The sequence below is a fragment of the Microchirus variegatus genome (assembly GCF_963457635.1).
Source record: "Microchirus variegatus genome assembly, chromosome: 2".
Classification (NCBI taxonomy): domain Eukaryota; kingdom Metazoa; phylum Chordata; class Actinopteri; order Pleuronectiformes; family Soleidae; genus Microchirus; species Microchirus variegatus.
The window spans coordinates 42999438-43010121 of NC_139803.1; the positions used below are offsets into that span (position 1 = coordinate 42999438).

The 10684-nt window shown below is 40.7% G+C and overlaps 1 protein-coding gene across 1 annotated transcript; it reads right to left on the reverse strand.

Annotated features, from left to right (window-relative positions):
- Positions 1-1331: 1331 nt before the first annotated feature.
- LOC310944296 (high mobility group protein B2-like) lies at positions 1332-7628 on the reverse strand. The gene is made up of 5 exons (XM_083910027.1): positions 7517-7628; positions 5493-5651; positions 5000-5151; positions 3702-3876; positions 1332-2281 (listed from the first exon to the last, which is right to left on the reverse strand). The coding sequence occupies exons 2-5, from the start codon at positions 5640-5642 to the stop codon at positions 2156-2158; spliced, it is 603 nt and encodes a 200-aa protein (XP_083766153.1). The 5' UTR covers positions 5643-5651; positions 7517-7628; the 3' UTR covers positions 1332-2155.
- Positions 7629-10684: the final 3056 nt, after the last annotated feature.

Sequence of the window (10684 nt, forward strand, 5' to 3'; positions counted from 1 at the left end):
TGCCACAAGTCGGCGTTGTGCTACGCAAATGCTACGACGTCACGTAGCATTTCTCCTCCCCGGCGACCAAAGCATTGTTGCAACCATCGTCTTATGCGAGTTCAAAACAACCGGAACGGAGGCGGCGAGGATTCACGGTCAACTCCGGGAGATCGTCGTGCCAAAGTATAGCTGGAATCGGATTTTAGCTAGCAGAGCTAAAGAAATTAGACGCCCTACTTTTAGACAGGACCCCGATGAAATCACGCAAATACATTTGTTTTTGTATTTGTATTCGTGGAAATGATGAAATACCGTTCCCCTCCACCCGACTTCCCACCTGAGACCTGGAGGTGGAGTCACTTTGAAGTTCTGACGTGAATGGAACGCAAAAATGTTGGAATTTTATGTCAGGGTGCGCGAGGCGGGAACTAATCGGACTTGTAACGCTGCGTTGGCCGCAAATCGCAGTTATTTCAAAACAGACGTAGCGTAGCACTTCTTCTCACCGGCGACCAAAGCATCGCTGCAACCGTCGTCTTGTGCGAGTTCACGACAACCGCAACGGAGGCGGCGAGGATTCACCGCTAACTTCGGGAGAGCGTCGTGCCAAAGTATAGCTGGAAGCGGATTTTAGCTAGCAGATCGTAAGAAATTAGACGCCCTACATTTAGGCAGGACCCGATTTTTTTCCTCCCCAGTTTTCCCCGCTAACTTCGCTGAATTCGATCAAATTTGTTTTTCCGATGAAATCACGCAAATACATACTTTTTTTTTTGTAATCGTGGAAATTATGAAATACCGTTCCCCTCCATCCGACTTCCCACCTGAGACCTGGAACACAAATCACGCTACGTTGGCCGCAAGTCGCCGTTATTTTCAAAAAACAAACGTAACGTAGCGGCGACCAGAGCATCGTTGCAACCGTCGTCTCGTGCGGTTTCACCGTTTAACTCCGGGAACTCGTTGTGCCATCGAGTAACGCTGGAAGCGGATTTTAGCTAGCAGCTAGCCTAAGAAATTTAGACGCCCTACTTTTAGGCGGGACGCCCGATTTTTTTAACTCCCGGTGTTCCCCCGCTAACTTTGCTGAACGGGATCAAAATTTGCCCGATTGAAGCGTTGCGCGATGTTTGTTTTCTGACGAAATCTTGCGTAATCACGCTTAGCTAGCGTCTCGCGTTGCATTGGTGGATTTTCCCACTGTTAGAATATCCGTTAGAAGAAACTTTTATTAATGTTTACAGAAAGTATTTCGGAGTTTTTTTTGTTGGCTCCTATCTGAGGACCTGAAGGAAGACAGTCACACGGGTTGTCCCTCAGTTGGTTCGTTTTATTATAAAAGTTGAAGTTTCTACTCTGACAGTGAAGAAGAAGAAGAAGAAGAAGAAGAAAAACAAAAACTCCAATAAACATCCAGTACGAAAATTAAAAAAAGAACAAAAAAACAACAACATGATGACGGGGAGGGGAGGGGGCGTGGCAGGGGAGGGAGGGGGGAGGGGGGGGTTTCCATGGCAACACACGGAGGTGATGAAGGGCATGGGGTGGGGGGGGTGCAGGAAGTAACCATGGTTACAGTGTGTGGGTGGGTTTTTTTTGTTTGTTTTTTTAACTCTACCGTCCTCTGTTGTCGGACAGTTTAACGTGACGACCGACACGCGCACACACGCGCACACACACACACACGTGCACGCACACACACACACACACACACAAACAGTCACTCTGTGGTCCTGTGTGTGTGTTTCAGTGCTCGCTCTCTCTCTCTGGTTACAGGTGATGGACGTGCACCAGGTCACGTGACAACAGTGTGTGTGAGTCATGTGACCTGGTCTTCATCATCATCATCATCATCGTCATCGATCCGATAAAAAAAAAAAAGATAAAAAATAAAAAGTTTGTACTTCATCAATAAAAACAAGACCCGATCAATCGTTTTAAAAGATGATCAGCTGATCGACTCGTCTTCCTGTCTTCCACGGAGACAGTGAACAGCTGCTCCTGGACGACCTCACCTGTCCCCTCCCCCTTTATCTACTCTGAACACCTGCCGTGAGGCTCCGCCCCCTCACCGTCTGCCTTGGTCCAATCGGCAGCCAGAACTCTGAAACACACACACACACGCACTCACACTCCGCCTCTCTCTCTCTCTCTGACTCCGCCTCTCGCTCGTCTACTCGTCGTCGTCGTCCTCTTCGTCGTCGTCGTCGCCCTCGTCGTCCTCCTCTTCCTCGCCGCCCTGAGCTGAGGAGCCGGGGTTCCGGGCGAAGGTGCCGCCGCCGCGGTACGCCACCATGTCCTGATGATGGGAGACAAGAAGGGGGGGAGGGGTTAGAGCGGCAGCGTCCAATCAGAGGACAGGGAAAACGCTCGTAATGACGACTGAAGTTCATGTTTATTATTAATTTCCTTATTGTCTGCAGTCAGTCAGGGAGGAAACAACGAGCTCAGAGTGCCCTCTGCTGGACAACCATCGTTATGACGCAATTTCTACACAGATTTGTTCAATTTTCACCGCAGTTTGATCAAGATTTATGCGTTTTATTTTAAATAACGTTGAAAAAAAGTGTTCTAAAATGTCCACAAACCAAAATAATTCATTTAAGAAAACAGAAAAATCAGAAAAAATGTGTTTTAATTATTAAAAAACGGGCATAAAACACATTTGTAATTCAAGTTAAGAGATTATTTTTGAATTTTTATTATTATACAAATTATGTTATTATTATTGTGTTATTATTAAACAAGTTATATTTAAAAAAAAACACAATTGGCCGATGTCGAAGATTTTTTTTGCGTCAATGGACGTTATTATTGCGATGAATAATATCGTACATCGTCTCGTCCCTTTCTTTAAAATAAACAAATAAATCACGTTCCGAGCGTCGTTAACTCACGAACAATAAACCACGCACGGGCTCTGTCGTATCTTTGCTACGTCCGTCAAATTTTTTTAACGCAGTCTTGTCCTTTTATGGCCTGCGTGTGGCGCTGTTACGCAATTTAGAGTCCTTCTTATGCGCGTTCAGACATTTCTTCAAACAACAATGGGTTTACGAACAATTTCTTTAGAGCGGGAAAAGCAGGGAAGTTAAGCAAAGTGTCAAACTTTACGATTAGCAACGCGTCTGCTACACATTTTTTTTACGCCGTCTTGTCCTTTTTTGGCCTGCGTGTGGCGCTGTTACGCAGTTTAGAGTCCTTCTTATTGCGTATTGAGACATGCAAAACTCGCAGTTTTTACGCCAAATATTTTTTTGAATTAGAACGTTTTTTTTTTTTTACCCAGAACCCACTTCTTACTTTACGACAAGCAAAGTGTCAAACTTTACGATTAGCATTGTGTCTGTTAGGCATTTTTTACGCCGTCTTCTCCTCTTATGGCCTCCGTGTGGCGCCGTTGCGCAGTTTAGAGTCGTTCGTATGCATATTCAGACAGGATGACGATGTGTTTATGCAAATTTTTTTTAAGAGCGGGAAAAGCAGGAATATTCCGTTTCTGACCTTGTTGAGTTTTACGACAAATATTTTTTGGAATTAGAACAAATTTTTTTTTACCCAGAACCCACTTCTTCACAAACTTTACGACGACCAATGGGTCCGTTGGATATTTTTTACGGCCTATGTGTGGCATTTAAGGTCATTCTTACGCGTATTAAAACATTTTCTTAAACATATGCTGCAGTACTCGACAGCGACCACCGCGCCGCGTTCCTCACCCGGTCGTATTTCTCTCGTAGCTTCTGGGCCTTCTCTTCGTACGGCTGCTTCTCGGACTGCGTCAGTTTGCTCCACATCTCCCCCAGTTTCTTGGCGCAGTCCCCTATAGACAGACCGGGGAACTGCTGCTTCACAGAGGGACGGTACTCGCTGCAGAAGACGAAGAACGCGGAGCTGCGGAGACACAAAATGGACGCCCGGTTAGCGTCTGCACGTCACCGTAAACCAGTTTCTCTGATGTTTCAGCTTCGTAAAAGGGAATATTGTCTTTAAACCTGATTCATTTAGTTTTACGGTCACGAGTCGACAAAGAAAATATTCACATTTAAGAAGCTGAAAAAACACAGACTATTTACGTCAGTGTCACAAACTGACCACACGAGGCAGCAGTGCACCAGCAGCTCGGCACACCAACACATTTTTTTATTGCATTTATTGTTTCGACTGTCTTTTTTCAGTTGTCAGGAGTTTTTTTTTTTTTGCAGAATACGAAGTTGGAACAGCCAACAGGAGGGGGCGCTGTGTCTGCCTGAAATGAAAGAGAGTCTGGAGACAGTGCAGAGGCCACTCAAGCAATAAGATTATATACATATACACACATATATATATTTATATATATATATACACACATATATATATTTATATATATATATACACACATATATATGTATGTATGTATGTATGTACACATATACTGTATATACTATTTTGAAATTTAAGGCACCATTTTTGTCACCCAGCAATATATACATATATTTTTTTTATATATATATATATATATATATATATATATATATATATATATATATGTATATTTTCATGTATGTACATACATAAATATACACATACATACACATATATATATACATACATATATAAATATATATACACAAAAATATATGCATCGCTGGGTGACAAAAACGGTGCCGTAGATTAAAAAATGGCGATGGCTTGTGACAATTAGCATATCTGAACTCGAGCGAAACATTAGCGCGACACAATGTCGTAAAAGTCGATCAGTACCGATTTTTTTTATTATACCAAAGTCGCTGAATCCAAAAAATGGTCAAATCGGTTTATGTTTTGGGTGCAGGAGTGAAACTGCAGATAGCAGTTAGCTTAGCATTAGCCCAAACAGAGTAGCTGCTAGTTGTCTTAACTTGTCAGCGAATTATTTTACTAAACGATCAACTTGCCAAATTCGGTTTGTATTTTCGAAACCCCGGAAACAAAAGATTTTCCAAACACCCGGCGCTGCCCCCTGGAGGCTCGGCGCGTCTCTGCCTCGGACACTTACGGGGGTCTTTTGGGGGCGTTGGGGTCTTTCCTCTTGCGGCCCCTCTTTCCGAAGCCCTTGGGCGGGATGTAGTCCTTCATCTCCCGGTTGTAGCGCACCTTGTCGGCTTTGGCCATGTCCTCGAAGCACTTCTTATCGCTGGGGGTCAGACCCTGAAACCAACCAGACAAACAGTTACGACCTCTGACCCCGACCGTCTGACCTCGGGTCACATGTTTTACGATCTTAAAACATTTCTTTGGCCTCGTTGTGTTAAAACGAACAACATTCACGCGTCGGAAACAACAAAAAGTCGACTATAAATATGGACAAAATCTGCTATAAACTCAAAATTCTGATCAGGAAAAGTCATCAAACGCTGCACTTGTAACCAGACGGATGGGTGTTTTATTCTGTCCATCATGTGACCGTTTTATTAGCTTTGTAGCATGAAAGAGTGTCTGTGTTTACTGATCAAACAGTGGATGTGTCACTCTCTCTCTCTCTCTCTTACCTTCCATCTCTCGGAGCATTTTTTGGAGAACTCGGCAAAGTTGACCGACTGCTCTGGGTTCTTCTTACGATATTCCTCTCTACACGTCTGGACGAAGAAGGCGTAAGCAGACGTCTTGCCCTTGGGCTTGTTGACGTCTTTGCGCATCATAGTGGCGGCCTGAAAAAGGGACCAAAATTGTTATATATAAATAAATAAATAAAAATATATGAAAATAAAACTCAAATTATTAATTATAATTATCAAGTATTTATTATTGTATATTATGTAAATCTTAAAACATTACAAAAATATGGTACTAGTGTAAAATGTCTCCATTCATTGAATAAACAAATGTGTGTTTTCCTGTAAATGTAATTTGTGAATGTTAATATAATATTAAGATTTATCAATAATAGATATAATCATCAGTTATGGCGCTAGCATCTTCTCCTGCTAAAATTGCAAAAAAAACCAAAAAAATTCTAATTGGCTCCGCCCCCTTTCATTGAATAAACAAATGAGCCGTTGGTCACTAAACACTAAGGTTTAGTGTTTTCCTGTAAATGTAAGTTTTTTGTTTGTTTGAGGGTGTTAATATAATATTAACATGTATTAAAAATGGATATAATAATTAGTGATTGCACCAAAAAAAACAAATAAATTCTAATTGGCTCCGCCCCCTTTCATTGAATAAACAAATGATGATGGATGCGGTCCCTAACCAACAGTGTCGTGTCTGGTTTGGAGCAAAAACGTTAATAAAAAATACACATTATTAAATTGTTGTTGTGTTTATTTCATGAAAATGCATGAATCATGTTTGTTTTTTTTATGAAAATGTTGTTATTTTGAGGTTCAGACGATGAAAAATGATGAATATAAAAAGACAAAAAAAGAGACATATTTATTAATAATTCGGGTTGACCTGACAGCATCACTGAGAATGACAGTGTCAAGAATGACCCTTTAACCCTGTGTCCACATTTAGGTCTTAATGACACATTTAACCTTGTGAAAATGTGTAAAAAAAAAAAAATTATGATAAAAGTCTTTTAATAAATGTGATATAATGGCATAAACATGGTCCATCTTTCTCTAAAGAAGTCGTAATTCCATCCCCGGAGCTTCATCCGCCGCGTAACTGCGCTGATTGGGAATAACAAAGAGAAAGAGTGGGATCCATTTTCTCCACAGGGGAGTCAGGAGGCCCGCACACCCGGGCTGGACCCTCTCCCTGCCCCGCTGCGGTGGTGGGACATCCCGCAGGAGCCCGCCCCGCTACGCCGGCGTCCGGCAGCGAGCGAGCAAGTGAGCGGCAGCGGGCGAAGGGAAAAGCGAAGCTAGCCGCTTCTTCTATTCACATCTACGGCTGCTGCAGTTAGCTTAGCCGTGCTAGCAGGCTAGCTCCGATGAGAACAATGGACCACCATTTGCTTCCCGCCCTCTGCAGAGCTAGCCGCCCCATCCCCCTCCGCTAGACAGATGCTAACAGCTAATAAAAAATAATAATAATAATGAGACATTTAGTGATAAAACAAATCCTCCGCACGTACGGCCACTTTTATCGTGTAACCGCCGGGACGCTTTTTAGCAGCGAGCCGCGGCGTCCGCAATGGAAATATGGAGTCTACACGGCAGCTACGCATTTTCAATGCAGGGCTCCGGTTATGCTCCGGAGAGGTCACCGTTATGCAGACGGGACGAGTCTATTTCCTGGCATTCGTGCTCCAAAATGGGCGTTTCGTGTTTACAACAACACGTTTTGTTCAGTCCACGGGGATGCGCGCTCACAAAGGCGGAAAAAAAACACGCTAAAGAGGGACCGGGCAGACTGCGTGGCCCTTAAAGCGGCCATTTTACGCTTCTTTCCCGATCTCACTCACGGATTTTTTTTTTTTTTTTTTTTTTAATATAAATCACAGAATCCCCTTAAAAAAAAGACCCAACCGGCAAATTAACGCCAGATTATTGTCAGTTTGCGCTAAGGACTGTGACCCTGGTCCAGGTGTGTGTGTGTGGGGGGGACGGGACGCGGTACTCACTCGTCGGGGGGGCCGGCTACAGGAGAAGGCAGACTTCGGACCGGGGTTCGGGGTTCGGATCTCGGGTTCTTGTTGTTGTTTGGAGGCTGAAGCAGCGACTGGAGCCGTTGGTTCACTTTCAAACTGGGTCGACCTAGAGTCCGGCCCCGCCCCCCAGCAACGCCCCCGTTGGTTCTTCCCGTTCAGGGGGCGGGAACAGTGTCGGCCGTGCTGGGCGGGGCCTGTCCGAATACTCGCCGGCGATTGGTTCATGTCGTCGCAAGTCAACACTCTTTAGGAAAGGCGTGTGGGCGGGATCTCGACGTCCACAACGGGGCGGGGCTTGTTTGCACCGCTGCGTGTGATTGGCCGGGATGGGTGCGCGTCAAATCGAGTGGCCAATCCGGGAGGAGGGGGGAGGCGGGAGGGGGAGGGGCGACACGCGGAGCGCAGCAGAGTGTGGATGAAGATGGAGATGAAGAATCGCTGGTGTTGTGTTTACTGTGGAGCTGAGACTGCTGCGATCAATCAACCAATCAGCTGATCGATAGAGAATCGATCAGGCGTTGCTTTGACGATGACGTAACCGCACGTGTAGTCGCTCATTCGACGAATATCCGTATTTCTGCACGTATTCAGAAAAGAACAGGAAACGGATGAATGAATATTACAGAAAAATAACAATGTTACAACGTTTATTATTATTAACCTTTAAGAAAAGCACATTAATAACATTATGATAAACATGTTACCATAGTAACTGTAACAGGATGCTGAGTCGGCATTCACACTCATTTTTTATTTTTTTTTAAAAAAAGGAAAACAGAAAATAGTGTGGATAATAATATAATAATAGTGTCAGCATTCACACAAATAAAAAAATTGATGAAAACAACAGTGTGGATGCTGAGTCAGCGTTCACACTAATAAAAAAAACCCAAAATAAAACAATATTTTGATACAAATTCAGCATTCATGCTGGTAAAAATATAAAGAAATATATATAAAAATATAACATACAAAAAAGTGACACACACACACACACAATGTGATTTAATTTAAGAAACTGACCAACTGGTGCTGTTTCATAACGTCCGTCCTTTCGGTCAAACCTCAGCATTTGTTATCACAGCAGTGGAAAATAAAAAAACAAGACAGGAAGTGGTGAATTCAGTGTCGACACTTTATTTATCGTAAAGGTCAGGTCTTCTTTTTTTTTTTTTTTTTTTTGGTCGCAGGATTAAAAAGGAACATGAGAATAACAGAGTTTCACAAATAACAACAATAATAACAATAATAGAGTCACTGTTTTTATATATAGTTGATGAGCGTTATGCTAACGTCCTGTTAAAGTCACGCTAATGCTAGTGTTGCGGGGACCGTGATCACAGTCTGTGTGTGTGTGTGAAAGCAGATTAGAGCACGCACACACACACTCTGCAAAGTCACTTAATCTGACCGTCTCACACACACACACACACACATACACACACACACACACACACACATTCTTGTACTTGCTGCATACTGAGGACCAGCATTTCCACTTTATAAATCAACACAATTACAAATATCTACTTCATGAATGACATCTACAAAGAACTACTGGTTGCAGTACCATAAAATGTCTGCAGGTGGAGCCCCAGAGGAAAAAAGGGCTGGAAAACTTTTTCGATTTTTTTTTGTTGTTGTTGAAATTTTTGGTCCAAAATTTGACAAAAACGTCGTACTATACTGTCGACCAAAATTTGAAAAAAAAATTTGACCAAAATAATTTTGGTCCAAAATTTGACAAAAACATCATATTATACTATGTCGTCCAAAATTTGAAAAAAACGTCATACTATAATATGTTGACCAAAATTTAAAAAAAAAATTTGACCAAAAAATTTTTGGTCCAAAATTTGACAAAAACGTCATATTATACTATGTCGTCCAAAATTTGAAAAAAACGTCATACTATAATATGTTGACCAAAATTTAAAAAAAAAATTTGACCAAAAAATTTTTGGTCCAAAATTTGACAAAAACTTCATACTATAATATGTCGACCAAAATTGAAAAAAAAATTTGACCAAAAAAATCTTGGTCCAAAATTTGACAAAAACATCATATTATAATATGTTGACCAAATTTAAAAAAAAAATTTGACCAAAACATTTTTGGTCCAAAATTTGACAAAAACGTCAAAATATAATATGTCGACCAAAATTGAAAAAAAATTTTGACCAAAAAAATTTTGGTCCAAAATTTGACAAAAACATCATATTATACTATGTCGTCCAAAATTTGAAAAAAACATCATACTATAATATGTCGACCAAAATTAAAAAAAAAAATTTGACCAAAAATTTTTTGGTCCAAAATTTGACAAAAACATCATATTATAATATGTTGACCAAATTTAAAAAAAAAATTTGACCAAAACATTTTTGGTCCAAAATTTGACAAAAACGTCAAAATATAATATGTCGACCAAAATTGAAAAAAAATTTTGACCAAAAAAATTTTGGTCCAAAATTTGACAAAAACATCATATTATACTATGTCGTCCAAAATTTGAAAAAAACATCATACTATAATATGTCGACCAAAATTAAAAAAAAAAATTTGACCAAAAATTTTTTGGTCCAAAATTTGACAAAAACATCATATCTGTCGTCCAGAATTTTTTTTTTAAAAAAAAGACCCAAAATTTGACAAAAACGTCATACTATACTATATCGACCAAAATTGTAAAAAAAAATTCACCAAAATTTTTGCTCCAAAATTTGACAAAAACGTCATACTATACTATATCGACCAAATTGTAAAAAAAAAAAAAAAAAAATTTGGTCCAAAATTTGACATTAAAGTCATATTATACTATGTCATCCAACATTTGAAAAAAAAAAAAAAGACCCAAAATTTGACAAAAAATTCATACTATACTATGTCGTCCAAAATGTTTTTTGACAAATTGAGTATAGCATGTTATAGCAACCTAAGGAAGTGATTTCAATGAAAACAAAGTGAGGACCGGTCAAAATGTTCTCACTCCGTAAAAATGACCTCACTTTGTTGGTTAAAAACCCTCACTGGTCCTCAGTATGCCCCAAGTACAAGAACAAACACACACACACACACACACACACACAGTGTCAGAGAATTTTCATTTTTCCGTTTTTTGCCAAACTCCAGTGATGCTAA